The sequence below is a fragment of the Brienomyrus brachyistius genome, chromosome 8 (assembly GCF_023856365.1).
Source record: "Brienomyrus brachyistius isolate T26 chromosome 8, BBRACH_0.4, whole genome shotgun sequence".
Lineage (NCBI taxonomy): Eukaryota > Metazoa > Chordata > Actinopteri > Osteoglossiformes > Mormyridae > Brienomyrus > Brienomyrus brachyistius.
Window position 1 is genome coordinate 19,624,198 of NC_064540.1, and position 15,209 is coordinate 19,639,406.

General features: G+C 43.3%; 2 protein-coding genes and 1 long non-coding RNA gene across 4 annotated transcripts; 2 read left to right on the plus strand and 1 right to left on the minus strand.

Moving 5' to 3' along the window:
* Window positions 1-54: 54 nt before the first annotated feature.
* Window positions 55-7,746, minus strand: LOC125747645 (zinc finger protein 35-like). Of its 2 annotated transcripts, XM_049023057.1 has the most exons (6): window positions 7,635-7,746; window positions 5,209-5,458; window positions 4,698-4,810; window positions 4,100-4,196; window positions 2,755-3,885; window positions 55-1,715 (listed from the first exon to the last, which is right to left on the minus strand). In XM_049023057.1, the coding sequence occupies exons 2-5, from the start codon at window positions 5,438-5,440 to the stop codon at window positions 3,209-3,211; spliced, it is 1,119 nt and encodes a 372-aa protein (XP_048879014.1). In that variant the 5' UTR covers window positions 5,441-5,458; window positions 7,635-7,746; the 3' UTR covers window positions 55-1,715; window positions 2,755-3,208. The 2 variants fall into 2 exon arrangements, with proteins under 2 accessions (XP_048879014.1, XP_048879013.1); XM_049023056.1 differs by lacking the exon at window positions 7,635-7,746 and having other exon boundaries at window positions 5,209-5,786.
* LOC125747647 (uncharacterized) lies at window positions 5,794-7,423 on the plus strand. Its single transcript, XR_007399352.1, has 3 exons — window positions 5,794-5,955; window positions 6,125-6,175; window positions 6,510-7,423. It is a non-coding gene; the product is annotated as an uncharacterized LOC125747647 (long non-coding RNA).
* Window positions 7,747-7,946: 200 nt separating the features above from the next.
* On the plus strand, window positions 7,947-14,942 carry LOC125747643 (zinc finger protein 263-like). Its single transcript, XM_049023054.1, has 4 exons — window positions 7,947-8,220; window positions 12,142-12,272; window positions 12,387-12,498; window positions 12,776-14,942. Exons 1-4 carry the CDS (start codon window positions 7,947-7,949, stop codon window positions 13,720-13,722), a joined length of 1,464 nt encoding a protein of 487 aa, XP_048879011.1. The 3' UTR covers window positions 13,723-14,942.
* Window positions 14,943-15,209: the final 267 nt, after the last annotated feature.

Consider the following 15,209-nt stretch of genomic DNA (forward strand, 5'->3'; position numbering starts at 1 on the left):
TAGGGATGGATGGTACATGGTTTGTTTCCAAACACCACTCAAGCATTATGCAACTGAGCGTCAACACTTGTTTTTATGAAATATTTACACTTGCTGTTCTTTGGCATCACAGACATAAATCTAAATACAGTGACATGTCTCTAGATTACAAAAATGATGTACAAAACACAATAAAGATGAATGACATTTAGTTTAAAAGAATCCATCTGTGCACACACACAGTTCAACGATTCAAAACGTATTTCAGGTCGACTACTAAAATGCGCAAATTTGATCAAAGCAGTAAATACATGTATCAATTTGTTCTGAGTGGTATGAACAGTGGGAAAATCTGTTTGTCGCACTTGTTTTATCAACACTGATGGTTGATTACATTGGCGCAGACCCTTTGTGTTTGGACAGGCAGAGTCTTCCACTATTTTGGTTAACTGTACAGATGAACGAAAACAGACTCTCACCCCCAGTGATTCATTGCTTTGAAGATATATATTCCTTTATCCGAGCTTGTCAACTATGAGAAAGTCTCCAGAGTCTCTTGGTTAGTGGAACATTAAACGGAGAAAGGTTACACCTCGCATAATCAAAATATGATCTTACAAATTAAATAAATCCTTTATTTTCCATTTGCACAAGTAATTCTTCTTTCTACCTGCCCCATCTTGCTGTCCCTAAAATGGGGGTTTGCCAATGTGTGGCACCCCTGAGGTGAGAGTTACGGGCCTTACTCAAGGGCCCACAGACATGTAACTGTTCCTGAAGAGACCGGGTCTGAAACTGGCAGCCTCCTGATCATGGACACAGAGGTACAGCCCACTTACCCCTCACTTTTTCCCCAAACGTCACTAAATGGTTACACTTCCCATGTACAAATGTTTATATATTCATATTCTTCCTTCCAAACGATGTCTGACCACACCAGCCATCAAAAAAAGTCAGCAATGTACTTCAACCGCAAATACCCACATGAACAAACTGAACAATGTGGGATAAAAACCAGTTGAGAATAAAAATAAGGTTTATATCTAATTATAAAACACCCTGGTATGGTGGGTCAGTGAGTAGCACTGCAGCCCCTTGTGTTATGGGTCCTGTCAGAGGTGGAGGAGAGGCCAATAGGAAAACATTTGCTGACTGGGATGGGGAGTACATTTTGCAGTGGGCCCCCCTGCCGTGAAATCTCTGCTTCTGAGTTCTGTAGCTGTCTGCAGCTCTCTCTGCAGGGTGGGTGCACGTTCCCCCAATGTTAATGTGCAAAACCATGAAGTGAAATGTGATAATGGCTGACGGTGACTCTGTACTGGATAAGCAATGAAAAATGGGCATAAAACTAAAAGCACATTTTTAAGCAACATATTTGGTCTTTTCATTCAACACTGGAACAGTTATATTGCAAAACCAAGTAATGCTTCGGAACAGGGATTAATGTAAATGTGATTCCCCCCCTTCAAACTTAAATGTGATTTATCTACCCTTTGCTGGCAACTAACAGACATCCAATCGAGCAGTTTCCTTGCGCATTTCAAATTTCGTAAACTCTCTGAAATTGGTCTCTACAGCATTGATATGACTGTTTTACCAGCTGAGGTCTTGCATTTTACCCTGAGAATGTACTCAGAACACATATTGTGTCAAAAATGCTAATTTAAACAATGCAATCATTTAGCTTTTGGAATAAACTCATCTGTTCCTCAAAGAACCTGCGATGGGCTGGCCCCCTATCCTGGGTTGTTCCCTGCCTCGTGCCCATTGCTTCTGGGATAGGCTCCGGACCCCCCGCGACCCGGTAGGGTAAACGGTTTGGAAATTGGATGATGGATGTTCCTCAAAGAACACAAAAGAAATTCCTGCAGTCCTGGAGATCCTTCTATCAAAGATGTGAGCACCTCAAAGGTCTCCGTACGACACACACAGCTGCTTACATCACTTCACAGATACAAGGAAGAGTGCTTGTAAAAAGGCAAGCAAAAATAACTGCAGAAAAATATGAAGTAAAACTAGTTCCAGAACATTCTTGTGTAAAACCTTTTTTTTAAGATTTAAGTTCACACACAAACACACACACACAACTAGGGAAAAATTAAGAGTCCACTCTATATTATAAATCTGCATTCTTAAACCATGCTTTTATCCTGGTTCTGCAGTCAGAAGGCTATGCTGAGCAGCAGGTTCTTTCCAGGTTAAAAATTTCTAAGACAGCAGTATAGAAGAACAAAGTGAAGCAGGTGACACTGGAAACAATGAGAAACCAGCCAGGTAGAGGGCAGAAGCGACTTTCTAATGCCAGAGATGACCATTAACTTATCCAACAGCTTCTCATGAATCATAGGATGTCATCAAGTGACCTTCGAAAGGAATGGGAAACATTAAGTGCAGGTGTGAAGTGCACTGCTAGGACAGTTCGTATCAGGCTTCGAGAGGCAGGACTGAAGACCCATAAAGCAAGGAAGAAGCCCTTCATTAATGAGAAGCCAGGAGTTTGTAAAAAAAATATACATTATTCACAGAAGTAAACCCATAACTTGGGCTGTGGTCTCTTATTTTTTCCCCAATGTCTGTATGTGTGTGGGATATATATATATATATATATATATATATATATATATATATATATATATATATATATATATATATATATATATATATATATAGAATATGTATCCTACTGGATCGCAGGGGGTCCGGAGCCTATCCCAAAAGCAATGGGCACGAGGCAGGGAACAATCCAGGATGGGGGGCCAGCCCGTCGCAGGGCACACTCACACCTATGGGCAATTTAGCAACTCCAATTAGCCTCTGCATGTTTTTCGACCGTGGGGGGGAAACCAGAGTACCCGGAGGAAACCCCACGATGACATGGGGAGAACATGCAAACTCCACACACATGGCCCAGGCGGAGACTCGAACCTGGGACCCAGAGGTGTGAGGCAACAGTGCTAACCACTGCACCACCATGCCACCCTATATATAATATACATTTTTTTTTTAAATCATACCAAATAAAAAAAAAATAGAACATGTACTGGAATCTATACAGATATATAGTCATATGTGTATACACACACATACACAGTACTTTCAGTTCATCTAATCCCGTTGCTATGCACCATTTTTTTTTCTCTCCTCATTATCCAAGGATTATGCACTGGATGACATACAGTTCAGGAGCCAGGAATTCCAGCTTCTGTCAAATTCAGCATAGCTGCTGTGATTATCTGCTGTGAGCCTGCTGGTGTATTTTAAGGTAAAAAAGGCGCGTAAAACTCTTGCTGCACTGGGTACAGCCGAACGGCTTCTCACCCGTGTGTATTAGTTGGTGTCTTCTGAGATTGCTTTGCTGCGTGAAGCACTTCCCACAGGCGGCACAGCGGAATGGTCTCTCTCCAGTATGTATCCGCATGTGCTTGTACACGTTACTTTGGTGGCTGAACTGCTTTCCGCACTGAGCACAGCTGTACAGTTTCGCCCCTGTGACAGGATCTCTCCGAGTCCTGTTTTTCATATTGAGGTGACTGCTGTTTGCATGCTCTCTCCCTGCACTCGCTTCCACAGGGAGCTTCTCCCTGTCTTGTCTGTCTAATGGCCGATGCTGCTGTGAGCCCCAGCCCTCCGCCTTGACGTCACGCTGCCTTCCGCTGCTCTGCCCAGGTTTCGCATGAAGCCCCTCTATCGCAGCCTCCTCACTGCACACAGGCTGCATCTCAGCTTCCTCTTTAACCACCACTAAAGTCAGCACGTCAGCTTCGGGTTTCTGCTCAGCTAAACCTTTAGCGGACCGGCTGACAGCAGAGCCCCCTGCTGGAGGAGGTATCTCTGCAGAAGAGTGGTCATAAACGCCCATATCACCAATCCCTTGCACAGAGTTAAGTCCATCTTGACTATCAGCTGCTGTGGAAAGTGTAAAAACATATACACTTCAAGACAACTGCAAGATATACAAACCTTCGATCCCTGAATAAGTAACACACCCACACACCAACAGCTATTTCAATTTGGTTTTATATAATTAACAACAGGTGAAAAAAAGAATAACATCTTATTCCCACAGCCTACTGGCCCATAATGCCTCATAGCCATGTTTAGGAATATTTTGGTCACCTACCCAATCCTGGTGCAGGGACATTGGACAGGCAGGAGTCCTGCAGCCTCTTCTCTCTTAACAGTACCGTCTGTTGCATGTCCTCTCCCAAGTATGTTACCTGGAACCAGTAGCAGTTGTAGCATAAGATTCCCTGGCCAAACCCCCCCCCCTCCCCCCATCCCCAAATCAATTCAAATGATGAAATCTAAAGCTGATTTCACTAATCACATTAGTACTGCACAAAGGTAGATGTGCAAAATTTGGTAGATTTCCCCATCTCCTTTAACCCCAGACTCTCCCACACCACCCTCCCCATCTCGTACTTCTGCCGAGCTCACAAACACTAGAATTAGGGCAAACACACCAACAAGGTTAACTGACCCACACGGTGACATGATCGATGTGACATGCAAATGAGCAACGGAACACCGATCGCTCATGTCAGCCATGCCTAAATCCGCCAGCGCCTGCAACCACCATCGTCATTATAAGAGTGACACCCGGACATCAACCCATAAACTCTCCAACACAAGCCAGAGAATCTGGCTGCAAAGCCTTACAGAAGGAAACGTCTCGGGTGAGGATCCCTCATGAACCTTAAACAGCACCTCACACTTACCGCATCCATGGGAAAGCTTGACTGCAACACATCCCCTTCCAAAGCTGGATCCACACCTGCAGCATCTCCCCAAACATCCATGTCCCAAGTCCTCCCACAGAGAGCCATCTCCTCTGGAAAGGGATACAAATATACATGGATATCTTCACTAAATCACTCATGGCCCGGATCTACAATATAGGCTAGGGGCACTGTGTATCAAGGGCCCTTTGAATATGCCAGATTGAACCACATCCCCGATTTACAGCTATTCCTGCTGTACAAAATATATAAGATGATAACTCAAGAAGCCCTGGGGCCTCTGTCAATGCCAATACGCCCCTGGGATCACTGAATAATATTAATATAAAACTTACGCTGTCTGTATAACGCCATGAGAAAATAACACCACAGATATATGCGTGCGTTTGCGTCTGATGAGTCTAAATCTGAACGGTGTTCTACACACGTGGTTCAAATGCAAATACACTGTATGGGAATGACCGGCTGAGTACTTTGTTAAATGATCTACCTTTCTCTTCCTCCTCCAGGACGCGGACGGTGCTGTGTAACTCCACGCATTGATCCTGGGGGCTGTCCGGCCGCTTCGGCCGCCTGCTCAGCTCCCCCTCCATCAGCTTCAGCTTCACCCTCAGCGCTTCGTTCTCGCTGCGGCTCAGCGACATTTCCGAGCGCAGCACGGCGCAGCTCTCATCCACAAGTTTGATTATCTCCGCCACGGCGGTCTTGGTCAGGATTTCCATGATGGATGTTAAATGTGTCTGGAATATAACAGAATCTGACATTTCAGAAGCGGACTTCACATGCAATAATACGGAAATATTTTTAAAAATCGCACACGCCAAGTAGGCAGCTGGCGACTTGAACTACCCAAGCATGACACAACTATCGCAAGTGAAGTTTAAGAGAATCGCAGGCAGCATCCGAAACCCCGTTTCCTTCGTGAAAAGTAGGGTGGCTCTTTTCCGGCATTATCCCCGTATCTGTCCCCTTGGTGGAGCTGTTGACCAATTTATATCAACATGTTTTTAAACACCGTCAGATCGGACAAATCACAGACGCACTCCATCCTACGGAAAGCCCCGAAGCCCAAACATAATTCTGCATACAGACAGAATTCAACGCTTTTCAAGTTTTTGTCACACGCATAATAAGATACTTCAGTACTGTACAGTGAAATGCTTCTTCGCCTGCTTCATAGATTGTGTTCGACGAAATGCGCAATACAAAGAAAACAGCAAACCCGTAATTACAGGCTGTAAGTAGACAATTAAATAGAGAACAGCATATGAACAACTAAAAAAGATGTGACGGCAGGTGGTTGATAAAGAGTGTAAAGTGATTCTTTAGTTATGGGAGTCCTCATTCAGAATATGAATTGCTTGAAAGTTTAAACTTTTCCCCGGTCTCTCTGTTTTGATCAACAGGTAGTAATAGTGTAACCCTGAGCACAGCAGGGAGGGGTGGTTGTTGTTGGGGTGAGTAGGGTCTTATTTTTATTAATCAAGATTTCACCTGACTGCATTAATTATGATAATTAAGATTCCTATGATTAGCTGGCCAGGTTTTATGTGTTACATGTTTGGAATCTGTGAAGTTTGGGATAGATAAATCACTGCAATAACTGCAGCAATTGTGTCCGTATGCTTCTGCAGAATAAGTGAATGATTTCTTTGTTTTACTTCCTACATAGAGTTCACCGGATCATGATATAGAAAATCGAATGTGTATATAGGGCTCACTAATTTTATTATTACATGCTGTCGGGTCAGTATTGTCTCATTCCTCCAAAACTTTCTGTCTTTTATTCAGGTCATGAGGCACGTTCATTGCTGTGGAGTTCCTCAACAACGTCATCAGGTGTAGATGGAAGGAGCAGAATAAGGGGAGCAAGGAAATCTAAATGAAAACACACGAAGAACAAATCTGAAGACCCGTGACTCTTATTTTCCAATCTGTTGCTTTGTATAAAGCAGAGAGATGGAAAATGAGCAGGATAAAAATCATAACAGTTGCAGGTGATGAAAATCGATTCCATCTTCCAGCAGCTTATTCAGCACGAAGTGTTTGAGAGTCTGGGGCCTAATCGAAGAAGCATAAGGCATGGGGGACTTCCTGGATGGGATGTCAGTCCGTAACAGGACACGCACTCACTCATTATGGGCAATTTAGAGGCTCCAATTCTCCTATCCACGTATTTCTGGACTGCAGGCAGGGACCCAATGAGAACATGCAATCTCCACAAAACACAGAGAGAGAGAGAGCAGAATTCAATTACTGTGAACTGCAAATGGAGAATCAATGGAGGTAAAAGCTGAAACAAGGAAACTAAAACCAAGTAGGGGAAAATCCATTACTGTTAAATGAACATTAAGCAGGAATCCACAAGGACAATCAGAAGATAAGACATTTGGTGAAGGCAGATCATACAGGCAAGCAGCACAAAACTGAATGGGATGGAAATGTTTGAACCAATCTCCTGTGTCCTATGCACTGACACTTGGAAACAGAGGAAAAAAATACATGCATCCCATCATTTATAATCTATTGTGAATGCCAATAAAAGTAGCTTTTATCATGCGTTATAAACCACTAATTTGTTTAACGTACTTAGATACATTATTGCTTCACAATGAATTAAATCAGACAGTGTTTAACATTCTCTCCCACAGTGAGTTTCAAAGTCTGTTAAATGGACTGACAGAGCCAAATACGCCAGACGCATCTACGCGAATTGCTCCACTATAAAATATACAAGTATGCAAATTGATAAAAAAAAAAATAAATCAGATGTGAGGAAAATGCATCAGTTGTCCTACACACCAGTAGTTTTGAACACATATTTCTTCTATCTGTAGTTGCAACTATGTCGAAAAACAAATGTGTTGATATATACATGTAGAATACATATATTTTCCTCGATTTCATATTGATTACCTGATTATTAAAATCTGCCTCTCTAAAGGCAACGTGTGCAGTATCCACAAGTCGAAGGTCTCTCAAATGACAGTCTTTGCTCGACGACCCAGTGGCCCGGAAGTAGCGCGTGCTTAGCTGTTAGCCACTTAGCTCCCGAACTATTCCGGCTAGTGTATCACTGTTAGCTAACACAGGCAAATGAGACTGGCATAATAATAATAATAAGAACCTTTTCCTAGTCTGAAGTGTTGCAGATTATCGGATAGCCAGACAGTGCCGATAGTCCCACACGGATCCTAAAGCGTGTGATGCGAGCTAGCTTCCTAAAAAATGTCGACTTCTGTTGCTTTCCGGGGACAGTTAACATCCATCATGGAAATCCTGAGCAAGACCGCCGTGGCGGAGATAATCAAACTTGTGGATGAGAGCTGCGCCGTGCTGCGCTCGGAAATGTCGCGGAGCCGCAGCGAGAACGAAGCGCTGAGGGTGAAGCTGAAGCTGATGGAGGGGGAGCTGAGCAGGCGGCCGAAGCGGCCGGACAGCCCCCAGGATCAGTGCGTGGAGTTACACAGCACCGTCCGCGTCCTGGACGAGGAAGAGAAAGGTAGATCATTTAACAGCCACAGTTCTGGGAAAAAACATATTAATATAAAAGTTTCTATAAGACACTGGCGTTAGAAGTGCAGGCAAAATCGTGTCTATTCATGACATTTTGTTTGCTGGTTACTTGCTGCTTTCTGTAAAAACTACCTATCTATATATCCATCTGTCATCCATCCATCCATCCATCCATAAACGTCCAGCAGCCTATCCTGGGCATAATCAGTACTGAATTTTCAGGACTGAATTTTCCTTTTGGAGTATCAGGAATCTGCTCCACATAAACCCACACAAATCAAACTTTAACATAAGATAAAATGTAAAGGAACTTCAGGGAGACGCACAACAGACACATGTGTTGGTTACCGTCGTAGGAGAGAGTTTAATATTGGGACGAAAGAAAAACTTACTGATTTAAAAGCAAAGGTCTATTTGCTGAAGGCGGAGGGTGAAGGCAAATAAATATTGGGGGGGGGGGTACATGCCCCCCCAATTTCCCTAGGTTCTACACCCCTGGTATTAATGGCTCAAAACACGGGCATCACAGTATGAATAAGACATGGGCACAAAGTAGCACAAGTGTGCAAACAATTGACGTCATTGGATGTGGTAAATTGTACTTTTGGACAAGATGTTAAACTGAGCAGTAATAACATGAAAGAAAGAAACTGCACAGGTGTGTATTTTTGAGGGAAGCTTTTGAAATGAAAGATGACCAGGGTGAGAGTACAATACTGCTACAGTACTGGGGACCCTGTTCGCTGCCGTTGGTTTGTAAGGCAAACTTCTAGGGATGGAAGACTGCAGGCAGTCATATTCCTGATAATGCTCTGTGGCATGACCAAAGCAGAAGGTGACAGAAGCAGCAATCGCACTTTCAGTGACGTCTCTCTAGTACTACAGTGCGAACTGTATTTGGACAGTGACACGTTTTATTCTTTGCGCTCTGCATTTCAGCACACTGGATTTTAAATGAAATAATGGTTAGCTTATTAATGTGCCAAGTCATGTTTTTCATTTGAGTGAATTTACATCAAAAGACTGTATACATACTAAAATGATCATTTATGCAGGTTTAACGGCATTGAAATCCAGCATATGAGTAGCACCACATCGTCAGGCAATTCACCTACTTCCTATACCTGGTCAAATTGCTGTTTACGATATGCTTTATTAGAGTGGTATTGTCTGCAGACTTAAGCAATTTAATCAAGGAGTCTCTGTAAGTGCAGTCATTGGTGTACAAGCCCTAATAGCATGGAAAGCCGAATGATCAAGCATACCGCTCCCAGTGAGTCAGAACACTGAGAATTAATTTGCAAATGGACTGAATGACATTCACATGTGAGAGTTTGCTCAGTGGTACGTCAGGAATGATTATGTTAAATGCTGAGCACAACTGGATTCTAGCATATGTGTCTCCAAGCCCAAGATGTTGCAGGACAAAGTGTAGGCGCATGTTCACAGCATCGTCCACTGAATTATTGGCCTTATGTACAATACTGCAGGGGATGGAGGTGAGTAGCACTGACATTTATCAGGTAGCTGAGAATCAGACATTAAGGTTTTGTCTTTATCCCACTAACTGCACCTGACTGCGTGAAGTTTCCTTGATCTTGCTGGGGTTCCTTCCCAAAAGCCTGAAGTTAGGCTAAGCGGAATCTCTGTATTTCCCACACTGCATGAATATTTGTGTGTCTGAGTGCCCTTCGATAAACTGGCACCCTGTCTAAGGTGGGTCTAGCCTAGTATCCTGCACTGACTAGGATCGACTGTGTCATGTATGTAATCCAATTGGTACATTGGCTTGTTCAGGAATGTTTCACATCCTGGATAAGTATTACTAAGAATGATGTCAATTCCAAGAAAAGGCCTAATTGCTGTACATTCAGTTTCTTTCCTAAGACACAAGGCAGCCATTTCATTAGTGACTTGACTTCCCAATAACCAACATGGATTCAGTTGAGATGGCTGGTAATTCCTCCCTGGATACCTGCTCCATTGGAAACTTCCTGAAGCACTGACCTATCACAGGAACTGTGTTAGTCCGGATGGATTGACCAAAGAATATCTAAGAACTGTGAACATGGCTTCTCATTAATTCAATGATGCTACTAGTAGGTTTTTCAAATTTAAGATCTGATTTAAGTATCTCTGTCTGACAGTGCTCCTTCTCATTAGATTCACATTTCAAGAGGTGTACTCTCAAAAATGACCACTTGGCAACTGAACGGAAAGACTTGAAAATGTTATATTTGACCCTGGGAGTTTATATTGAAGGAGTTGAGTTGAATTACTTATATTTCCAGCATTTATAGTTCAGATATGCTTCTTTCAACTGTATAAGTTTCATTCCCATCACTAACTATCTATACAGTCAACCATGCCCCCGAAGTAGGGGGTCCGGTGGGGGGTTTCTCACCTGTGACCATTTTCAGATGGCAATATGTCAAAGAATAAATGGTTATTTAGAATGAATTTGCATCTGCTTACAGTATCTTCCTCAAGTAACAAATGTAGAAGAATATTGGCTGTAGGTGTGGTGGTGACCCCACAGCTTGGGGTCAGAATCCGAAAAAAGTGTCTGGGGTTGAACCAAAAACTGATTTTTGCAGGTCTATAACTTTGAAGTGCTTCCCCTTAATTTAATGCCAGATACTGAAAGAGCAGGGGAAAGTATGCCAGGAGAGCAATTTTCAGCTCCCTAGCATGCGTAGAAATGAAGATATGGTCTCCTGAAAACCCTTACAAATTATATGTGCGATTCGCGAGTGCAAAAAAGGGGCGTGGCACCCAAATTTGAAAGGGCCATAACTTAGGACTGCATCTGAATTTTTCAATAAAACTTGGGGAATTTTCAGTGTTCTCTATAAGAACCAAAATACCAAGTTTTCATCAAAATCAGGAATGATGCCCATGGAGCCCCTGGTTGATTTGGCACGGACTGAGCCAAAAACATCGTCTGGGCCAAAGAGTCTATGAGCAGCTCAGTAGCAGCAGTTGTGAACAGGGACGACTTATTGGGTTTTCTAATTTTAAGGTTTTGGTTATCTGTGTGGAGCTGTTGAACAGTCATGTGATTTCCACAAGGCTGTTTGTGGTTTACTGCTGTACACATCTTTTATAGCGTGATGGAAACGATCAGATGTTTGACCGGCTGTGTTATTTTGTCAGACAACGGCTGCTGTACATGCAAAACTTTATAGGAGAGTAAAATGGTTTGTAGTTAACTGGCAAAAGCTCTTAATTAACTATTTGCTGTTCATGTAAGAAAATAGCAGGCAAGATCTCCTTAGACAGTGCTGAATCAGGTGTTTTGGATGTTTTCCGTGTTGTAATAGAACAGAAAGTCATCGTGAAAGTGTACCCCTTGATAGCATTAAGCAAGTAGTGAGCAGTAGTTTGTCCAGGTTAATTCCCAGAGATTTAACAACATGAAGAAATATTCCTGGTAATGATGTTTGAAAACCGCATCTCCTAAAGCAAATCGGCGTCCCCCCCATTCCCGATAGTCTTTCTCTTCAGGTCACTTGTGTGTTATTTGTGCCCCGAAACTGTGAGGCCGGCTGGTAGAGTCCTGGGTCATATGACCTTGAGATTCGCTAGTATGTGTGAAAACTCCACAAAATAGCAGTGTGAATTAACAGCAGTGTTTTTGTGTGCGTGTGCCGACACTGAACTGGCATCCCATGCGGCATGAACCCCTGCCTTATGGCCTGTGCTACCTGACAGGCTGCGTCGCAACCCTGAGCAGGTTAAGTGGTTGGAAGATGCATGGATGGTTTAATGTTCTGCGGAACGTTTTATCCAGAGTTTATCCAAACTTCATTAACCTAATTATATAAAGTCACAGCATGTTTTTATGGTTGAAGTTGAATTAAGTTAGTGTCCTTGAACATTTGTGTCCCTTTCCCGGCGGCCCCAGCAAAGGACCAGCCCCCCGTGGAGGTGACTCTATGTGGGAGGACTTGGGACATGGATGTCTGGGGAGACGCAGCAGGCGCGGATCCAGCTTTAGAAGAGGACGTGCTGCAGTCTGCCTTTCCCAGGGATGCGGTAAGCGTGCGGCACTCTTTCCTGGGGGGTTACATGAGGGATTCACAGCATGGCGACCTGGGGGGGGCTTCAGGCCGAGCCAGCGCCTCACGCTGTCACTGATGGCTGGTGTAGGTGATGTACTGGGGGGAGGACGAGCAGGAGCCGACCCTGATGAGGGAGAAGAAGCTGCAGGACTCCTGTCTGACCAGCGTCCCTCCCCCAGGAGGGAACATCTGTGTCCAGGGTAGGTGACCCGGATGGCCCTAAATACTGCGTGTGATGCGTCATGAGTCAGAAATAACTAACTGCTAAATAAAAATGGAAATGTTAGCTTTTGTTTGTCTGTTATTGTTGTTGTATATTTTAATGAAAGTTTATTGAAAATCATTACTAATTATGTTCATATTGTTTTGTGAGATAGATTTATTTAAATACACTAACCACATTTTTATTGGGCTATATTAATTATCAATTTCAGGTGAAATTGTATTAAGCTGTTTGTGATCCTGATCCCCACACAGGGACAGACGCTCAGGAGAGACTTCACACTGCACATGGCTTCAGTGATACGGGGACTCAGGGTGCAGGCGACTGCCCCGCTTCAGAAAGATCCCGGGAAACGGGGCTTCAGGATCCTTATACCCACCCCTGTACTGAGACATCCCCTCCAGCAGGGGGCTCTGCTGTCAGCCGGTCCGCTAAAGGTTTAGCTGAGCAGAAACCCGAAGCTGACGTGCTGACTTTAGTGGTGGTTAAAGAGGAAGCTGAGATGCAGCCTGTGTGCAGTGAGGAGGCTGCGATAGAGGGGCTTCACGCGAAACCTGGGCAGAGCAGCGGAAGGCCGTGTGACGTCAAGGCGGAGGGCTGGGGCTCACAGCAGCATCGGCCATTAGACAGACAAGACAGGGAGAAGCTCCCTGTGGAAGCGAGTGCAGGGAGAGAGCATGCAAACAGCAGTAAGCTCAGTATCACAAAGACTCAAAGTAAGCCTGTCACAACCAAAACTACATCAAGCGGTGCAGACGAGGAGGAAAGTACAGCCCATCTCAATAACCTGTTTGTACACTTTGAGCACCAAACTGGAAAGAAGCTGTTTAGCTGCACAATGTGCGGGAAAAGTTTTAGCCATCGCAATAACCTCTACCGCCACCAGAGGATTCACACGGGCGAGAAACCGTACAGCTGCATTCACTGCGGCAAGCATTTCGCCCATCAGAGCAACCTGTACGAGCACCTTCGAATCCACACGGGCGAGAAGCCATACCGCTGCGGCGTGTGCAGCAAATGTTTTACCCAGCAGAGCAACCTGAAACGGCACCAGCGGATACACACGGGAGAGCGGCCCTTCGGCTGTACCCAGTGTGGCAAGAGCTTCACTCGGCACTTCTACCTTAAAATACACCAGCAGGCTCACACGCGAGAGAAACAGGATGGCTTCGTTAAGTTCGGGAGAAGCTGGCATTTTTAATTACTTTTTCGTTCATAGGTTTCTCTAATTAGTTAGCATTATCATGAAAATATGCTGTATTTTATTCAGAATCATTGAAAGGGCATCGTCTCCTAAGGGGTGAAATGTAGCACCTGACAAAAATTCACTGTCATGAAATAAATACATTTTTATGCGATTAAAGAATTATTGGATGTTTTTGAAGAGACAAACCTCAATCTCTGGTTTGCGTGAAATGGGTGCTCTGGTTGGCCATCCATCTTCCAATCACATACTTTGGTTTGGTTTGGGTGGAGCCTGTCCCAAGCAGCATAGCGTGCAAGGCTGGGGCACAGGTTGGCAGTCCATCACAGGACGTATACCTACTGTGGACAGTTTAGGGATGCTGATAAATAAATCACTAACTTTATGGAACTATAGAAAAGGTGTGTGCCTGATTTGAACAATGTGGGGTACCCAGACAGACGTCTGATTGGGCCTTCTCCTCCTAGCCGTAGCTAAGGACACAACTTATTTTCTGCAAGATGTTTATGAATTATTTATATGTTTAAAAAAAATTCCCATCCTTTTTTCAACGGTAGGTTTTAGTTTCCAGCTTTGCCCATGATTGCGGCAGACCTTATAACTGTACATGTAATTTACATCTTAATCTGTACATATGTAATTCAGGAATTACTCTGTTGGTTATTCTGAAGCAATCAGGAAAATGTTAATTTATTTTTATTTCAAAATTGGAGTTTCGACACCTTCATTTTGGAAGAGAAAAGCAAGATTGATTGAGTTTATTAAATTTATTTCAAAATCGAATAAAGCTTCTTTTGAGTCATTGAGTCTCGTCGCCAAATTCCCAGGAAGTTTCCGGTCCATGAGTTCCACTTCGTGTCATGCTCAAGAATTCAACTTTTTAATTCTGGTCCCAAATGATTAAAGCGAATAAAGTCTCAGATATTTTCAGGTGATGGGGACATATTGAATAGTTTTATTCTCTCTTTGGTCAGTGTGACTTAAATCATTTCATTTGATTTTGTATAAGTTGGCCATTGCAAGCCACATTTTGTTTTATTTACATTTCTATATTTGCCAAATGGTTTAATGCAGATTAGCTGGAACGTTCATGCATAGAGCTCACAGAAGGTCCTCCACATAGACATTTTCTTTTTATTAAGTGTCATCATTTTTGTGACTGACTCATTCATTTCTGTTCTCTCCATTTTGATGTTAATCACAGTTGTAGTCACTGTCTACCAAAGGGACACTAAACAAAAATGTCTGGTGTTATTGCAAAGGTGTTACTAATTTAAAAGCATTTGTAAACAAATGAATAAAGTAATATTTTTGTTATAATTCCAATTTTTACTGAATTAATCAAGCATCCCCAGACTTTCTGTGAGCGTTCCATGCAGCCATGCAGGTTTGTGAACTGAACAACTGAAAGTAATTGGTTCCAGTACGTTATTGTGAAGCGGTACCAGTCTGGGTGGATTGCATCAAGTATGCAGTGTTAAAAA